This window comes from Nicotiana sylvestris, chromosome 11 (genome assembly GCF_000393655.2).
Source record: "Nicotiana sylvestris chromosome 11, ASM39365v2, whole genome shotgun sequence".
NCBI lineage: Eukaryota > Viridiplantae > Streptophyta > Magnoliopsida > Solanales > Solanaceae > Nicotiana > Nicotiana sylvestris.
Window position 1 is genome coordinate 102,731,097 of NC_091067.1, and position 20,519 is coordinate 102,751,615.

The 20,519-nt window shown below is 37.4% G+C and overlaps 1 protein-coding gene across 1 annotated transcript; it reads right to left on the reverse strand.

The window, feature by feature from the left end:
* Positions 1 to 14,542: 14,542 nt before the first annotated feature.
* Positions 14,543 to 15,485, reverse strand: LOC104247214 (uncharacterized). Its single transcript, XM_070161641.1, has 2 exons — positions 15,442 to 15,485; positions 14,543 to 15,308 (listed from the first exon to the last, which is right to left on the reverse strand). Exons 1-2 carry the CDS (start codon positions 15,483 to 15,485, stop codon positions 14,543 to 14,545), a joined length of 810 nt encoding a protein of 269 aa, XP_070017742.1.
* Between the last annotated feature and the right edge of the window lie 5,034 nt (positions 15,486 to 20,519).

Consider the following 20,519-nt stretch of genomic DNA (forward strand, 5'->3'; position numbering starts at 1 on the left):
ATTATTTTTTTACTAAAATTGATATTTGGATGCTGAATTAGTTGTTGATTAGAAGCTCCATTTCAAATTGGAACTCATTTGGAGATGAATTGAGAGTTGGATTGAAACTTGTTGAAGAATGCCAAAGAACAATGTTTTGAATTAAGTGTTGGATCTTAGACTTGAAGAAGTCTAAGCTTGATTTTAAAAATTTTGGTAGCTGAAATTAAGATGAAAATGGGCGCAGCCATAATGGTTGGTCTTGTGAAGAAGATGAGTTCCCTTTTCTTTTTCTTTTCTTGCCTGGGTTCCTTTTTTTAAAAAAAAAATTTGATGGAGACCTTTTTTTATTTTTTAACTTAATAACACATGTTACGATGATATTGGTGCGTGACATACACCTATTTAAAAGAAGTGGTGAAATATCAAAGTGGTGTGTAATAGATACAATTTTAAAAGGTTGAGTGTTTGAAAATATTCCTATGGTCAACAGGTGTGTAATAGGGATTTGAGGTACAAGTTCAGGTGTCATTTTATGTATTCTGCCTAAGTTTTAATATATTATATATGTATGGTATGTATTTGTGCGTGTGAGTAGTGGCAGATCTAGCATGCGGTGTAAGGTTGGATCCAGTAATTTTTACTTATACCATGTATATTTTTTAAGAAATTCATTAAATATATATCTATTAATATTAGGTTTGCGAGCGCAATTATTTTTGTATGTTAAGTACAAGTCACTATATAGGAACTCATAAACTTTAAATTTTTAATTCGCTATGTGTGTGAGTGCTATATAATTGAACAATTTTAAATTTAAAACATGTACATTTATACTATATACACGTAGCAATTAAAAAAAATAATAGATGTAGTGGTACTCACATATTTCAACTGACATAAAATCCATTCCTGGATCTATCTCTGCTTTCTTCATTATTACTCTTATTCCGTTTTTTTTTTTAAATTTAAATTTTGTTTATATGTCGTGGAACCAAAGTTCCAAACAGGCTGAAAAAAGGAAAATGGTATACTAATTCTATTTCCTTATATATTGTAAGTTGTAACTATTCTTTCGTAGCTCATGGTATACATGTTTACTTGATAATAAAATGTAGATTAGTTACTCCCATTAATTTTGAGAACAAATTAAAAGAAAAAACAGAGAAACTTTTAGATGCTTATATATACTAAGTTGTTTCATCAGTGCATTCATTTATAGACTGGACTGCATGCGCATGCAAAGATGCTAAGTGCTGCTGTCACCATCACAAACCTATATACTACTCTACTCACATGGATTAAGATAATCGACTAAGTCAATTATTTGTTACTAAATGGATATTTTAGAGAAATTAAGATCGATAAACGGAAGCTTATGATTGTCAAATTGGATTGTGCAAGAAAACATTGATCTATTGTTTTCTTGGAACTAAACATAATGGATCCAAGACAAAGGTTAGATAGAAGTCTAATCACTTTTTGATGAGAATGATTAGTATCTTTCGTTCCCAATAAATAAAGCATATCTTGAGAATAGGCTCACTTAGTCTTTCTATCAATAATCTTTTGCATTTCTTATGATGGTAACCTTTCTTAATCATGCTTTTTCAATACACGTTGTCTTGTTTATATGTTGGCTTGTTTATAGTTTAAAAGCTTGAGATACTAGTATAAGATTTTTAATTTCAAACTTTATAACTTTTCACTAGAGCATTTATATCTATATAAATATATAATCGAGGTTTTTTCGTTAGTGGTATTAGTGGAAGTCTTTTCACGCACATAACATAAATTTTCCGGTTTGATTTTTTTAAAAATAATATCTATTTTCCCACCAAAATAGTTTTTGTTTTTGGTTATATGGGAAATATTATTAAAGAAATTTTCTAAACCAAACGGGCACATATCGTTGTTGGCACAATTTCAAGGAAAAGAAGAAGTTGGCATACTTTTAATATCAGATTTCTGCAACTTCTTTTATAAAGCATGTACGTTTTTGGCTTTATAATTGTCTTCTCATTTTAATTCTTTAAGTTACCCAATCTTTGGAAAATGTGAAACTTTTTCTTTGTCCTTGAAAATTATATTTCACGAGAACTTATATATATTGAATCCTAGCCGAGGCATAACAGATTGGACCTTTTACTTTGGGCCCGGGAATGGAAGAGTACTTCTAAAAGTAACGAGTGGATCTGTAGACCATCTGTGTTTTGGCAGGATATTACCAAATTGCAATTTCCCAAAATATATGTGTACTTCCATATTTAGGCCCATTAATCGGATCAATCAATTTCAGAAAAACAGTAAATAGTACAAAAGTTGTCTTGGGTGAAATTGGTTAGGCTAAGGTTTATAAGCTGCACAAGGCAATACCTAGTACATTCTAGGGATGAATCCTAGCTTTCTAAATTCAAGAAAATGTGACAAAGAATCTGGTATATATCTCAAAAGTAATGTCTTTCAATTGTACATCAACGGGATTTTCCAGCCTTAGTTAAAAGTTGCAAAGGAACAATCAATTCTCTGTTTTGGTCTGTCGGACAATGCAAAGTGATGATATCACTACCAAACTATAAAAATAAAATCTATCTCCTAGATGTCACAACTCACAACCAGACCATCAAAGAATGTGGTGCAGTGGATGGCGCAGTGGATGGGGCTGCTCGTCCCTTAATCAAAGGTTTTGAGTTCGAACCCTGAGTATGAAAAAATTCTTGGTAGGAAGCGCTACCCCCGAATAGGGACCTACCCGGCATGAATCCGAATATAGTCAGGCTCCAATGTGGATAACGGACACCGGATAGGAAACCAAAAAAAAACTCACAACCAGGATCAACACGGTTTTCGATTATAAAGGAAAATTATTCTTTATTCTATATAAGATTTTGAGGGGACCAATGAAAACGCGAAAGGAGAAAAAAAATGGGAGAGACTATTTGGTGGCATTTAACGTACACAAAAATAATGCATCCTAGCTAGAAATGTAATTATTTGGTTGTAACTCTAAAGCTCGTAATTTTTCTAGAATTTTTTCTAATACATAAACCTAAATGGATGTGAGAAAGAGGGGAAGAAAGAAAGTGAAAATTTAGCACAAACCTATTGTGCAAGAGACTCCTACCAGCAGTGGCGGATGCACGGTCTTCGCACGACCGCAATTTATCCCGGTAATGGTGAGGAATAGTGGCATAAGGCAAACAACCAAAAGATCTATCGATATCATAGGTAGGAGGTGACCATTAAAAGTTCATAAGGGGCTCTGTTGAATAAAATTGTAGAAGAAAACTTGTTGATCAAATAAGTTGCAATGAGAACAGATGTTTTATAATTCAATACCACACAAGAGGGGGGGGGGGAGGATAATTTGTGTGGTACCAAATTTTCGCTTAACTTAATTATAGAAGGGCATGGTTCTTTTATGTGTTCCAACTACTACTGTTGCAGAATAACAAATACAGAAAACAAAGAATACAAAGATTTTACGTGAAAAATACCTGGCTCAAAAGGTGAAAAAACCACGACCTACCTTCCAGTAGGATTTTTCCAAACTCTCCACTAAAATCACTTAGCCAAAAGCTGCATTTACAAAAACTCTTTTGTAAACCTAGAATTAACTCTAATCCCGTTGTGGCATACAACCTCGACTGTTGAGACAACTTCAAGTTAACTCTAACTTAAAAGCTCTAAGTACCTAATACAATTGCTTCTAAATAAGCTGAAAGGTACAATGTAAAATCACCTACTACAATTGAACTAGAATAAAAGATAGACACTTGGAACTGGTTCTTCTATCTGGTTCAAATAGTTTCAGGTTTGCACGCTTGAATCACACATAAATTACTTGCAAAATTATCTTGCTATTTTGCTCTCAATTCACGTTTTACTTTTGCTTATGTGCATTACCTGTAAAAGAGAACACTAATATTTAAGGGGTTAGTAATTAGAGATTGACTAGGATACAGATGCTACTCTTCCATGGTGAAAGAGTTCTAGTTGATATCATACTCTAACTCTATCCTTTTCCTAAACCGTGTTCTATTTATGTAAGGAGTCTTTATATATCCTTATCCAATATGCAACCTTTTTGATCATGATCAGGAGATATCACTCCTGATAAGTTAGGTTTATCTGCTTCACGTGCATATCACATGTTTGGGTTGATCATAAATGTGCTTCACAAGATGGACCTGGTCCATGTATGAGTTTCTTTGTCAGTCTTCAAAACTTCACCTTTACTTGGGCCAAAAAATTCCCCCTTTTTGATGATGACAAACTCTGTGCTTTTCACTCACTTAGGCCCTATCTCAGCTTATTCATCAATACAAAGTTAGAAAAATTAACTTATCATCAAGGAACATCACTTATTCAGAATATGTAAAGCACAATATCTCTTCCCCCTTTTGGCATCATCGAAAAGTTGTATAAACAAAGTGTGAGTCCCAGAATTTTAACAATTACTCATGGCCACTAGGGCAACTGCAAGTGCAAGCATGAATCAATCATCAGTAATCAGGCAAACATATTCAAACTATCAAGAAAATATTAACAGTCAACAAGAGCAAAAACAATAGATATAATTGATAGAAGATATGTTGCTACCACAATCCACAAACAGAAAGCAAAAATATTCAAAACATGAGCAAAAAGAAAGAGAAATCCCTAATCTGGGTCACTGATGGTACTAGACAGGTTCAGGAGATCAAGGCTAGAAATCCTAAGGCTTGGGGGAGCTAGAGGGTTGGTTTTGGGCTTGGAGAAGATTCAGCATATTTTGAAGAACGCCAGCATTGTTCTCCTTTTCCTTGGTAAGCTCAGTTCTGAGAGCATCCCTCTCAGATTCAACCTCTGATAAGCGAACCTTCATCCTAGCTATCTCAGCATCCTTGGCCCCACTTTCCTAAATTAGAGCCCTGACTTTACTGTTAATAGGTGTCTTCTTGGATGAACCAGGTTCATTAGGAATGGCATTGACTAGATAGTCACAAGCAATCAGAGTATTAATGCTAAAATAGTCCTTGCTTGTGGCCATTGCTCACTTCTTTAGAGGCACCTTGCACCGATCCAGAACAGTAGTCAGAATAAATCCATAAGGCGTGGCATGGGCCTTGGAGCCATTGATAACCCTGTCCAGTAGCTTGATGATGAATGCATGCCAGTTGATTTTCCTTCCACTTTTAAGGCACGCCATCAGAACTAAGTCCATATAGTTAGCAATGTTCCTTCTTTCCTGCCTGGGCAGTAGACACTTGTTGACAAATTCAAAAAGGACTTTGTGTTGTGGCTTCATTTCACTCTTGTGCACAAACTTGGCCTCATTCACTTCTTCAACATCATATAATCTCCTAGTGATTTCAAGGGCAGGAGGAAGGGAATCCAGACTTGGCTATCTTTGCCTAGTGTAGTGACATATCCCTCAGCAGGGATGTCAAGAATCTCTCCCAGCTTCTCTTCATCGAAGGTCACTTAAACTCCTTTCACTTGGCTGGTGACTCTTCCATCCTTGACCTCTCCATTGGCCAGGAATTCAATGATTTCATTCCTAGCTAGCCTTCTATCCATCTGAAGGACCATGTCCTTCCAGCCCTATACAACTAGTGCATCAACCAAACGAACCATTCCTGGTTCCACCAAGTCTTTCAGCAATCTACCCTTCAAAATTTTTCTTTTGCCAAACTTGGCCATCTTGTCTTGTTCACCATCAAACTCACTATCTTCTTCACCACTCCATTCCTCATCTTCAGCAATTCTAACAGGTTTGTTTTTCATTACAGGCCTTGTCCTCTTGGACAATGAAGATTCAGCAGCCTTAGACCCTGATGAAGACTTCTTGGAAGGGGTCTTGGTCTTTTTAGGCTTTGGGGTCTAAACCTCCACAGTTGTGTGTTCCTCCTGATGGACCTGTTTCATCTCCTCAACATCAATAGCCTCAGAAGTCTCTGCAACCTTTGCTTTTCCTTTATCTATCCCCTTCTTCTTACTTTCAGCTAAAGCCTTTTGTAACTTACTCTCACTCTATTTCACCATACTTCTTGTGGCTCTCCCTTTTGGCATGGGAATTTCAGCAGTTGTTGGGGAATTAGCCTTTCTTTTCTTGATGTTCTTTGTAGTGCTTGGAATCTTGGGCGTTGGAGTTCTTCTTTTCTTGGGATTGTAACTGACATCTACTTTCCTCAGAAGGTCGGCTAGGGTTTCTTCAACAGATGAACCGGGTTCATCCACATGAGAACTCAAATTTACTGAACCCTCAACAGTCTCCCCTTGATCCACTTCCCCTTGTGTTCTTGCCACTTTCTCCCATAATTTCTCCCTCAACCCCACAAATTGCTGGTCTAATCATCTCAGAGGTGGGTGACGAATCAACCACTTCTACCCCTGTTCCCCTCACATCACTGCTTGCACCCTCTCTCTCTCTTTTTCTTTTTCATGTTTATTTTTACCTCCTTTCCTTCTCAATTCAGGCATTTCCACATTTCTAATAGTCCTAACAAGAACAAACCTATTTTCTACACTTTCAACCAATGCAGAACGTACCTTAGCAATGGAACTTTGAATCTTCTTAGAGTCAGAAGACGCAGGTCCTTCCACCTCACTTGCAGACTTGAAAGAATCGTCTGAGTGTTCAGATTCTTGGGCTTGGGTAGCCTTCAATTGTGCGTTTAATCTCTTCGACATTGCACCTGTGGCTACAATTTTTCGAGTGAGCATTTTGATACGTCTTTTCTTCGGTTGAGGGTTTGTACTGGGTGGAGGAGGTATGGAGGAACCAGAAGGAGATGGTGGTGGAGGAGTGCCTGGATTATCTTGAGGGTTCGACATTGTAACTGATGGCTTGAGAGAATTTGTGAGTTAGGATTTTGGAAGAGAGAACAATTGAGAGTGAAATAGATTTTTGACGGTTTGGAATAATGAGGGTGGCAGAGGGTGATGATGGGTATTTAAAGAAAGAAATCTATTTAATGACTAACGGTAACTTTTAGCAGTCAATTAGATGTCTAATCAACCTGAAATTTCAGGTTGAATGAACGGTTAAGCTTCCCTAGATTTTAGGCATTTTATGTGGTGAGAATTCTAGTGGGACGGAACTTGTTCAAAAATAAATGAATAGGATTTTATGATATTTTTTAACATAGGTAAGACTTTTCTCATGATTTAAATATTTATATTTCTAATTGTGCAGAGCATAGAAAACATACCTCGTTATTTAGATGAACTAATACTGATGAACCAAGTTCTTCATTTAGAATTCTCTTGATCATACCTCAATTTACCAAAATAGAGAAAATTTTGTTAGAGATCAGTGAGTCATATCAACACATGTCACAAGATAAATACTAATTACAGTATGAAACTGAGTAAAAATTAATCTAGATATTTACACAAGTTTCAGATTTCCTAGCCATTTTTTTTTCATTTTTATTTTTTTAATTTTTTTTTTCATTGTGCATTCTGAGCTGGTCCCATTAGGTGATCTTAATCATCCCTAATTCTAACATGTTCCTTTCAAAGTTTTCTCTACTCAGTGCTTTAGTAAAGATGTCAGCAATATTTTTTACCAGTAGCACAGAATTCTATAGTAATCAATCCTTTCTCATAGTTGTCCCTTAAGAAGTGAAGTCTAACATCTATGTGCTTAGTCCTCTTATGATGAACTGGGTTCTTGGTTATACTTGTAGCACTAGTGTTATCACAAAAGATAGGGATGCAACCAACTTCAATGCCAAAATCCATCAGTTGCTGTTTGATCCACAACAGTTGAGCACAACAAGAGGCAGCAACAACATATTCAGCATCAGCACTGGATAAGGCCACTGAGTTCTGCTTTTTAGTGGCCCATGATACCAGACATGAACCAAGAAAATGAGCCATACCTGAGGTATTTTTTCTATCCACAAGGAAACCTACATAGTCAGCATCAGCATATCCTACTAGATTAAAATTACTACCTTTAGGGTACCAAAGGAAAAAATCAGTAGTGCCTTTCAAATATCTCAGTATCCTCTTGACAGCAGTCAGGTGGGATTCTTTAGGATTTGCCTGAAAACGAGCACAAAGCTCTACACTGAAAACTATGTCAGGTATGCTAACAGTAAGATACAAAAGTGAACCAATCATGCCCCTATACAACTTCTGATCAACAGATGAACCAGGTTCATCTATGTCTAATTTAGTAGTTGTTGCAATGGATGTGCCTATTTCTTTTGATTCATCCATTTTAAACTTCTTAATCAACTTTTTTGCATATTTCTTCTTATGGATCATGGTTCCATTTGGGTTTTGTTTGATATGTAAAACTAAGAAGAAGTTAAGCTCACCCATCATACTGATTTCAAACTCACTCCCCATTAATTTAACAAATTCCTTACTCAGTTTTCAATGGTTGCCCCAAAAATTATGTCATCGACATATATTTGAACTACTAGTAGATCCTTACCTTTTCCCTCAAGAATAAAGTGCTGTCAATCTTACCTCTTTTGTATCCATGTTCAAGTAGGAATTTGGATAGGCGTTCATACCATTCTCTAGGAGCCTGCTTCAGTCCATATAGAGCTTTGTCCAGTTTGTATACATGATCTGGACACTCCTTACTTTCAAACCCTGGAGGTTGTTTGACAAAGACTTCTTCCTTTAAGTAGCCATTTAAGAAGACACTCTTCACATCCATTTGGTGAAGGGTAAATTCCATGTGTGCTGCAAAGTCTATGAGGAGTCTTATTGCCTTCAGTCTTGCAACTGGAGCAGAGGTCTCATCACAATCTATACCTTCCTCTTAGCTATAACCTTGGACCACCAATCTTTCCTTGTTCCTTGTAGCCGTTCCATCTGTAGACACGTGATTTTTGACCCTCCCCGAGAATTTTCACATTTTTAGCATAAATATGTAATTTAGGTCTAATATAGCTATTTTGACTATTTTTACTTTATTTTCATCGCAAAAGAAAATTACAAAAATATATATATAAATTTTAGTTTATGTATTTCTCATAAACTTGAAAAAATACAAAAAATAGTACCTTATTTTGTACTTTATATAATTTCGAAAATTACCAAAAAATATAGTTCTATTAATGTTTTGTAGTCATTGTAATTTTGGAAAAAATACAAAAATATTACTTTATATTTTATCTTTATATAAAAAACGAAAATTACAAAAAAATAGTTTTATTAATATTTTGTAGCTATTTTAATCTTGAAAAATATTAAAAAAAGATAATAGTTTTGTTTAAATGTTAGCCTTATTTTGGTAGCTATTTTGCTTACATAATCAGTTGAGCAACGTCGTGTTCCTATTTCTCGGGTCTGGGCAAAAGAATAATATTCGGGTTCAAACTACCCGTTTTTAGGCCTAATTTTCGGACCTAGCCCATAATAATCCTAGTCCACCACACAAGGAGGACAAGCGTGGGGAACACGGACGGAACACCGTACACGGGGAACCCCACCGCGCATGGGGGACACAAATCTTGGACCCCTACACACGTGGGGTCCATTTTCCTTGGCAAGTGCTACAAATGCACGGGCAAACACAGGAAAGGGGGAACGGACTTTTGAATTTTTTTTGAACGGGCACTATTCATCTTCTTCTTCCTCAAAGAAGAAGAAGAAAACCCTAGCATACCCTCACCCAAACCAACGGAACCCTAACCCAAAAGCCACCACCAAAACTACCATCCACCACAACCAGTAGCGGCGTCGTCACCTGAACACCACGTCCAAACACCACCAAAAACCACCACCCAAACCACCATCAACAACCCGCCAGCCTCACGTCCAAACACCACCACTGAACTCCACCATTGCCGCGTGCTACCAGCTCCCGCCATCGCTGCAACCCCGACGACCACTGCTGCTCGCCGTCCCCAGCCCAGCGACGCCTCCAGTCATTAGCCACTGCCCAAACGACCCCTCGTAATCCTTGCAAACCAGTAGCTGTATCGTCACTGCCTAAACAACCCTCCATAGCTGCTCCATCCTCAAGCCAAACGACCAACGGAGCCTCCGACGAGCAGCAGTTGTTGCTGCTGCGTCGTCACTGTCCGTCGCGCCACCAGCTCCCTCCATCCCGTCCAGCTTCCCCAACTCCCCCGTCGTCAAATTCCACCAGTCGAAAACCAGTCCATCAAACCTCCGGCTCAACCTCACGTCAGTCGTCGCCCAAATAACCCACAGCCCGTCAAGGTCGTCGAGAGAGAGGAGGTGAGCGTCGAGGTCGTTGACAATCTTGGTTCGAGTTTTCGTTTCTGTTGAGGTCGTCGTTGTTCGTCGAGGTCCGTTACGTTGAGGACAAAGAAAGGTCCGTTTCTGTCCCTCTCTTTTATTGATCCATAGACATATTACACGATTACGTGAGTTTTGGAATCTACTATGATCCTAATGATGGTCATTGATTGTATTTTGTTTAAGTTGGGTTTTAATGGTTGAATTATGTGTTGAATGCCTTACTCAGCATATTTCAGAAAAAAGAAAACAAAAACATTACAAGTTTGAGGTCCAGTTTTATTCCCTCTTTGTTCTGTTCTTGCATAATTACATTTTAGCCGGAGTGATACTTGAATCTCGAATGAATATGTGATATTTCTTTAGTCGTAAAATTTCCATCTTTTGATTCTCTCTTTCGAGATTTTCCCTTAGCATGCTTCTGAACTTCTGTGATTGAATGATGTAGCGTGAATTTAGGTTGTGTATGAATTATGAAACTGTTAGTTCTCATGAACGAATGAGCCTCGATCGATATTTTTAGTAATTATTTTCGGTCGTTATGAACATTCGTAGCTTACTGTAGGCATGTAGTCAAATCATCATCGTGATTATATGTACAGTTCTCGTGACATGGTTACAATGCCTAAATGGGGGGTATATTTTATGTAACCCGATTATAAGGACTTTAAGATAATCTTAGTGAATAAATTAGGATTTTTAGAGGCATATAAAGTAGATAATCATAGTTGTTTTTAGGTTTGCTTTTAATAAAAATGAGACGAGCCCCGCCAAATAAAAGGGACAAATTGTGGGGCCCTCATAGATATATATCATATTAAATACATAGATTCCGGGACAGGCCGTTTAGCAAATTTCACGGCCTTACCCAAAATAATAATGCGCTAGTTGCTTTAGGCTCGCCTTTAATAATCTATTCTCCCTAACTCGGGTGCACATTTATGTGACCCAAATCCAAATCTCAACAGAGTCGAAATGTGTTTCTAATCACGGGTACATTGATTGTGACGTGGTTTGAGATGCATTTCCATGACGTTGCAAATTTTTTTTTTTTTAAAAATAAAAATAAAAATAAAGATGAGACGAGCCTCGACAAACAAAAAATGCACAAGCTGCGGGGCCCTCTAAATATATATATTGGAATACTTAGAATACGGGACAGGTCGTCTAGCGAATTTTACGGCCTTCTCCAAACAACAATGCGCTAGTTGCTTTAGGCGCGCTTTTAATAATCTATTTTCCCTAACTCGGGTGCACATTTATGTGACCCAAATCCTTCTCTCAACCGAGTCGAGATATGTCGATAACCACGGGTGCATTGATGTAACGTGGTTCGAGATATGTTTTCACGACGTTGCAAGTCCTATAAAAATAACAGTGAATGATAAAAGCGGTTAAAAGTTGAAATTTGCACATTGATTCATAATTGTATTTAAAGTCAGATAAATAAGTTGAATATGACAGTTGAGCGACCGTGCTAGAACCACGGAACTCGGGAATGCCTAACACCTTCTCCCGGGTTAACAAAATTCCTTATCCGGATTTCTGGTACGCAGACTGTAATATGGAGTCATTCTTTTCCTCGATTCGGGATTAAAATTGGTGACTTGGGACACCCTAAATCTCCCAAGTGGCGACTCTGAAATAAATAAACCAATCCCGTTTCGATTGTCCTTTAATTGGAAAAAACTCCCTTGTACTCTCGGGTGCGGAAAAAGGAGGTGTGACACCATCTTCATCAAGTTTGTTTCTGAAGACCCATTTAGTGACAATGACTGATCTGTCCTTGGGTCTTGTGACCAAATGCCACACTTGACTTCTTTCAAACTGATTGAGTTCATCTTGCATTGAATTCACCCAATATGCATCCTGCAAAGCTTCAACAACATTTTTATGTTCAATAAGAGATAAGAATGCAGCAAAAGCACATATATTCTTTAATTCTGGTTTTAACTCCAGAAGTTGGGTTAGTAAGGATGTTCTCAATGGGATGAGAACTTTGATACTTGTAAGGTTTCACAACCAACTGATTTCTGTTTAGAGTTTCTCCCATGTTCTGTTGCTGAGGAACATGCTCATAGACAGGTTCCATTTAGGAGTTAGATTCACTTCTTCTTTGTTCAGTTCCCCCTGTCAGGTTGCCCTGGATGGAAGAACCTATTCCATCACCTGTTCCTTCTTTTCGTGCAGCTTCAGCTTGAGCTGTGACTACACTCAATTCTTTTACCAGCCCAATAACTTCATCTTCATGTTTCTGTCTCTCAGAAAGAATGTTAGTTTCATCAAAAACTACATTTACACTTTTTCTACATAAAAAGTTCTTTTGTTGTACATTTTATAAGCTTTTCTATGTGAAGAATATCTCAAGAATACCCCTTCATCACTTCTGGGATCAAACTTACCTAGGGAGTCCTTTCCATTCTTGTGCACAAAGCACTTGCATCCAAATGCCCTAAGATGGGATATTTGGTTTTCTCCCTTTAAGTAACTCATAGAGAGTCTTCTCTACAATAGGTCTAGCCATACACCTATTAATGATGTAACATGCAGTGTTTACAGCCTCTGCCCAGAAGCTATGGGGCAGTTTACTAGAAAGAAGCATAGTCCTAGCCATATTTTCAAGAGTCCTATTTTTTCTTTCAACTACTCCATTTTGTTGAGGAGTACTAGGGGCAGAGAAATTATAATCTATACCATGCTCATGACAAAATTCAGCAAACTTAGCATTTTCAAATTCAGTTCCATGATCAGACCTAATTAATACAAGTTGATTACCTAGTTGTTTCTGAGTTTTTCTAACAAAGGCAGTAAATATGTCGAATGCTTCATCCTTAGATGTTAAAAACAATACCCAAGTAAACCTAGAGTAATCATCAACAAGTACCATCACATAGTTCTTGCCACCTCTGCTTAATGTTCTCATTGGACCAAAAAGATCCATATGAACCAGTTCCATCGACTAGGTCGTGCTTACCACTTTCTTGCTTTTAAAAGAGGATCTTACTTGCTTCCCCCTTGCACAAGCCTCACAAACTTTGTCTTCCTTGAACTTGATATTAGGTAACCCTATCACTAGGTCCTTGGAGACTAATTTGTTGAGTTGATTTAGACTTGCATGACCAAGTCTTTTGTGCCATAGGAGAGAATCATTGTCCAACACACTTAAGCAAGTGAGTTCATTTTCTGAAAGAGTGGACAAATCTATAATGTAAATATTGTTAACTCTTTTTCCCTGCAAAACAATCTTGTCAGTGGTAAGATTAATCACAAAACATTTGGTCGAGGTGATACACTGATTAGGCTATTTTTCTCTTGATTATAAAACCAACTTAGCACCAATAAAACCAACTTAGAGATGTTTCCATGTCTAATTGCTTATTAAATGTTGTTTTCTCTATTGAAGGTATCAATTGTTCCTTAGTATCATTACACTACATTGTTGGTTTAAGTTGGTTTTATTGGTGCTTCATGGTACACTTTGGTTGGTCTCGTAGTGTAGTATTTAACTGATGAAGTTTCATAATGGTATAGATTTCCCGTTGTGTTGGTTTGAGATATAAATGTTGTGGAGGGTTTTGATCTAAATTGTGAAATACTTGTTCTTATTTTGTGATTGGTACTGATATGGTGGGATCGGGTTGTACGCCGCAATAAGAGGATTAAGGATGAAATGTGATTGTCCGGTGGGATCGGATTGCGCGCCGCAACAAGGAGTAATAAGGGTGGACAGGTGGGATATGGTTGTGCGCCGCAAAAGAAGGAATAAGGGTGATATTTATTGAGGAGTAATAAAGGTGGACTGGTGGGATCGGGTTGCACGTCGCAACAAGGAGTAATAAGGGTGAACGTTCATATTTTCACTTCTTATATGGTGGGATCGGAATGCGTGCCGCATCATTTTATTGGTTATGTATTCTTCCTCTACTGTGATTTTATTCTGTGGCATTGTAATTCTCTTAAGGACTGGTTATAGTTGAGTACTGGCAAAATATCTGGGTTCCGTATTTACATGATGCAAGTTACTCTTTTACTTCGTTCTGCACTTCCTTTTTTTTTGGTCGAAAGAAAAAACTTTATTTCAACCTTTTTGTCAATTTACATCATCTGTTCTTGTGGACTATAGAACAGATCTCATAAGTACAACCAAATAAAAACAACTATACAACTAGTATTATTTAGCAAAATCCTAACACTATATAGACTCTTTCTGTCATATGTGTCAAGCATTACATGTAGGATAACCATTGAACGACTGCAGAATAGGTAAGCATTTGGGTTTCTTCTGTCCAGCAATATGCACTTGAAGAGCAATTTCCTTTGCTCTGTCTTTGGCCTCTCTACTCTGCTATTGAAATCTTCTTTCATTTCGCTCCATCCAAATGTTGTAGACTACTGCTGCAAATACCACTCCTAGCAGTGCCTTTCTTGGATTCCTGTTATTTACATTAGCAATTAGCCATTGCACTTTTGTTTCCCAGTTACCAGTTGTCCTTTGATATTCTAGCCATCTTAACATTCCTTTCCATAGACACTGTGAGTATGAACATTCGAAGTACAAGTGGTCATGTGTCTCTTCTATATCTCTTCCACACAATGTACATGACTTATCTACTTGAACTCCCCATTTGGCTAATCTATCAACTGTAGCCAGTATTCTATGCATTGCCATCCATAAAATGTACTTCTGTTTTGGTAGCATTCCAGTTACCATAACTAGTGTTTTCCAGTAGACTTTGGGATACTGTGGAGTAGTATGAAGGTAAGCCTTCCTAATACTGAACTTCCCATTCTTAGTGCAAGTTTGAATTTTTGTAATATTATTTGCCCACCACTCTCTTGCTACAAACAGCTTCTTTACTAGCCAACTAGCTTGCTTAGGGGTCTCCATAGTAGCAACGTCTTTCTTCTTTATGTAGTGGCAGTGAATCCACTTGATCCATAACTTGTCTTTCTTAGAGATTATAGCCCAAAGAAGCTTAATCAAGGCAGCTTTATTCCATCTCTCATAATTGACGATGTTCAAACCTCCAGCAGTTTTTGGTTTACATAAAGTCTCCCATGCTATAGGAGCCCTATGAGTAGTATCATGACTACCAGTCCACAGGTAATTCCTGCATATACCATTTACCAGTTTAATAACCATTTTTGGAATAAGAAATACTTGAGCCCAGTAAGTCTGCATTTCAAACAATACACTCTTGATGAATTATAATCTTCTAGCATAGGATAAAAACTTGGATGTACAGCTTCTGATTCTGTCCACTATCCTCTCCACTAATGGAATACATTGTGATATAGTAATTTTCCTTGTAGACAAAGGTACTCCCAAATATTTGAATGGAAAGCTGCCTTCTGCTAGGTGGAGAGTTTCCAGCATTTTTTTTTGAATTCCATGGGAACACCTGCTATGTACAATGAGATTTTCTCCACATTTGCTTGAAGGCCTGAGACCTTCCAGAATTGATCAAACACTCCCATCAACATCTTCATTGAGACCTCATCAACTCTGCAACACATCAAGAGATCATCGGCAAAACAGATGTATAGTACTTGCAATCTGGTGAATTTGGGGTGGAAGTTAAAATCTGGATTCTTAGTCAATGTCTTCAATGATCTGTTTAGATACTCCATGGCTAATACAAATAAGTAGGGGGACATTCGGTCACCCTGCCTTAACCCTTTCTTTGCTTGAAACTTGTTGGTCAATCCTCCATTCAATAGCAGAGAGTAGCTTACTGTAGAAACACACTCCATAATTAATGCTACCAGTTTGTATGGAACCCCAAATTCAAGCAGTACTGCTTTCAAAAAACTCCATTCAACTGAATCATAAGCTTTCCTGATGTCTACTTTGATCATGCATCTAGGAGACATTGCCTTTTGAGTATACCCTTTAATTAGTTCATGAGCCATAATAACATTATCAAGAATCTTCCTCCCTGCCTTTTGGTTTTTTCTCTTGATCAGGTCGCAATTACCTCTATCACATAGTTGTGATACACTTATTAGGCTATATTTCAAGCCATCTATCAAGTAGACATTCTCAATGGAATGTGAGTCTGTCTTACCTACCTTTCCAAACCCAATGATCTCACCTTTCTTTCCATTTCCAAAGAAGACATTACCTCCTTTTAAGTTCTCAAGTGAAAGGAACTGGTTCTTACTTTCAGTCATATGCTTTGAGCAACCACTATCCATGTACCATATTTGGCTACTTCCCTTCACTTGAACCTGAAAAGTGAAATCAGTGGTTAGTCTTAGGAACCCAAACTAGTTTGGGTCCCTTTCTATAGGAAAATGGGTGAATTAAATTCCTTTTAGCCCATCCAAAAAATCTATTTTTCTCTTGAAAAAAGATTTTGTTCTTTTGACTGGCCTTTTCTTTTATATTGCATTCACTTTTGTAATGACCAGTCTTACCACAGTGTGTGCAGATTTTGTTCTCAAGAAGTGTGATATACTTGCTTTTGGGTTCCTACTTAGGTGTTGAATTCCTATAGCCAAGTCCTCTCTTATTGCTACTGTGGTGCTTTTGTAGCCAGAATAGTGCATCATAGGACTTATTCCATTTGCAAGTTATGTCTAGTTCATGCTTCATCTTGCTTAGATCTTCTTTTAGGACTCTTATATGCTCATCTCTCTTGTACAACTCATCCTTCATTTTTTCTAGATTTTTTTCTAAGGTGAGATGTGTCGGATCAACTTTCTTTTTACCTATTCCTAATTTCAGTTTTAGATTTTCAGATCTAAGTTCTAAGACAGTGGTGTCAAGTTCAAGAACATGGTTCACTTTTACTAGCCCCGAGTTCCATATTTTTGCACTTGGATTTTATGATTACACATTACCTAGACAGTTGTTACTTCTCATTGTTTATGACCTCAGACTCATCAATGAAGTCTAGCAATAATTCAGATAGCTTTTCTTTAGACAAAAAATTAATCTTGTCCTTGAGATGAATCACACTTACCTCTTATTCATCGACTGATTCTCCAATGGCCATAAGTACTTGTTCATCTCCAGCTTCATCTTCTGAATCCTCATTTGAGCTTTCTCCCCAAGAAGCAACCATAACATTTGTTGATCCTTTGTTCTTCTTGGGTTGAACATGTTCCTTCTTCGTTTAGCCCTTTCTTTCTTCCATTCAATTTCCCACTGAGGACAGTTCTTGATCATGTGGAGTCTTGCCACATTTGATGCAGCCCTCGTTGGTCTATTTTTCAGGGGCCCTTGGTTTGTTAAAGGTTGCACCTTTTGAAGAACCCTTTCCTCTCATTAGGTACTTTTTGAAATCCCCTATGATCATAGCCATTTTATCATCCTCTAATATGCACCTTCAGCTATTCTTAGAGCTAGGCTTCTTTCCTTCTTGGATGCATCCATCTTCATGGTTTGCCTACTCAGTTCATAGGCAGTGAGGTTTCCAATCAGCTCATCCAACTTGAGAGTAGCAATGTTCTTAGATTCCTGAATAGCAGTGATTTTGCTTTCCCAAGTTACTGGTAAGACCCTTGTCAAGATTTTCTCAACCTTGTCTTCTTCAAGGATAATTCTTCCAAGAGACTTAAGTTCATTTATTAGTGTTGTGAATCTTGTGTACATCTCTTGGATGGTTTCACCTTCCTTCATGGTGAAATTCTCATATTGAGAATACAACAGTGTTCCTCTTGATCTCTTTACTTGAAGAGTTCCTTCATGGGCCACTTGTAGAGTGTCCCAAATCTCCTTAGCAGTAGTACAACATTGAATTATGTTGTACTCGTCTGAACCTAGTCCACATACAAGCTATTTCTTGGCCTTGGCATTCTTTTCCCATTTCTTCAAACCTTCAGCAGTACAGTCAGCTCTCATCTTTGGCATGTCCACTCCTTTAGCATTCTTCTTTGTAGTAGCCAGGGGACCATTAGTAACAATGTCCCAAAGTTCATAGTCTTCTCCTATGATGTGGTCTGTCATCCTGTTCTTCTACCAGGAATAGTACTGGCCATTAAAGAATGGAGGCCTAGTAGTGGATTGTCCTTCCCAGTTTCCAGGTGGTGCACTCATCTTGATCTGTTCCTAAGGTGTTAGCCTCTTCAAAGATAACCTGCTCTAATACCAATTGATGTTTTATACTTCAATACCACACAAGAGGAGAGGGGTGATTTGTGTGGTACCCAATTTTCACTTAACTTAATTATAGAAGGACCTTGTTTTTCTATGTGTTCCAACTACTACTGTTGCGGAATAACAAATACAGAAAATAAAGAACACAGATTTTACGTGGAAAATACCTGGCTCAAAAGGTGAAAAAACCATGACCTACCTTCTAGTAGGATTTTCCCAAACTCTTCACTAAAATCACTGAGCCAAAACTGTATTTACAAAAACTCTTTTGTAAAACTAGGATTAACTCTAATCCCGTTGTGGCACACAACCTCAACTGTTGTGACAACTTCAAGTTAACTCTAACTTTAAAACTCTAAGTACCTAATACAATGCTTCTAAATAAGCTGAAAGATAAAATGTAAAATCATCTACTACAATTGAACTAGAATAAAAGATAGACACTTGGAACTGGTTCTTCTATCTGGTTCAAGTAGCTTCAAGTTTGCAAGCTTGAATCATACATAAATTGCTTGAAATATTGCCTTGCTATTTTGCTCTTAATTCACGTTTTACTTTTGCTTATGTGCATTACCTGTAAAAGATAACAACACTAATATGTAAGGGGTTAGTAATTAGAGATTGACTAGGATACATATGCTACTCTTCCATGGTGGAAGAGTTCTAGTTGATCTCATAATCTAACTCTATCCTTTTCCTAAACCGTGTTCTTTTTATGTAAGGAGTCTTTCTCTTTATCCAATATTCAACCTTTTCGATCATGATTAGGAGATATCACTTCTAATAAGTTAGATTTATCTCCTTCACGTGCATCTCACGTGTTTGGGTTGATCATAAATGTGCTTCACAAGATGGACCTGGTCCATGTTTGAGTTCCTTTGTCAGTCTTCAAAACTTCACCTTTACTTGGGCCAACAAAAACACACTCTTCATAATATTTGGTAGCCAATTTGTATTAGAATAAAAGGGCTCTTGTAGTTTTTAATAGCTGTTTATTCTTTCTATCCACTATTTTATTTTAGCGAAGAGTATAGAGACAAGATATTTGATGTAAAATGCCAAGAGAGGTGAGAAATTTTGTATTAGAATGGATAGAACCCAACTTAACGACATTACCAATTCTGATCGTTTGAACTCTAGAATGGAACTAGGTGGAAATCATTGTATTGAAGGATTTGATAACAAAAAAGGCATTTCCTTTGCAAGAAAGAAGGCGAATCCAAGTAACCCCCCTACAATTATCCATAATGATTAAGAAATATCTGAAACCATTATAGGTGGGGGTACTATATAGTCTCAATAGATCAATGCAGACAAGTGAAAAAGGTATGGTTGATTTTGAGGAACTCTCCGGGAAAGGTAACCTTTTTTGCCTTGCAATTGGACAATTTGTGTCCCGACCCAAATTTCATTATAGGTCGTGATGGCGCCCAACAATGTTATTATTCGAGCCAGCACTGATCAACTAGTGAATTCCCATTTTAAATAAATTAGTGAGTGATAGCTTCTCCTTATTTGATAGAAATTCAGGAGTTTGAAATTTTTAACATAAATGAATGGAATAAATAAATACGAATCGTAATCATGCAAGTAAAGTAAAATCATAAGCCTACTAGTATGTGTGCCAAGACTTGGTGTCACAAGTATGTGGGCAATCTAGTAAAATATACAAAACCACGCTAGCCTACTGTCTGAAAAGAAATAGACAGAAAATAAAGACATATGGGAGACTCCACCTGCTGCAGAATGGCTCAAAAGGGTAGCTCACCGGGAAGTCTGAGGCTGGGGAGTCAAGTCTATGCGCCGGACTGGTGGCCAGATGCACCTACCTCAAATTCTGTACAATCAAGTATAAAAGTGTAGCGTGAGTACATAAAAATATGTGCCCAGTAAGTATCTCGTCTAACATCGAAGAAGTAGTGTCGAGGGATCGACTCCGACACTTACTTGGGCCAACATATAATAATATGAAGTTCCAATTTTAAATCATAATGCATGTAGATAACAATAAGATCAAAACAAGAATAATAACTGGAAAATCCTTCCATCATATTTAAGAATTCAAGGTACTTTCTTCATTTAAAACAAGTGACCTTTCAAGCAGCAAATTATACAAACTATAAAGATCTCCAGTTCTATTATCACACACAAATACCACCAAGGACATTCGGTCTGATCCAATATAAATATAAACCGTGCACTTCCGAGGGTCGAACGT

What these genes read in the sequence shown, in the direction of transcription:
- LOC104247214 (XM_070161641.1), bottom strand. Translation starts at nt 15,485, where the DNA reads ATGTATTCCATTAGTGGAGAGGATAGTGGACAGAATCAGAAGCT. An exon ending in AGTGGACAGAATCAGAAGCT is followed by an intron (nt 15,309 to 15,441) that starts GTACATCCAAGT and finishes TGGTATATGCAG; the next exon opens with GAATTACCTGTGGACTGGTA.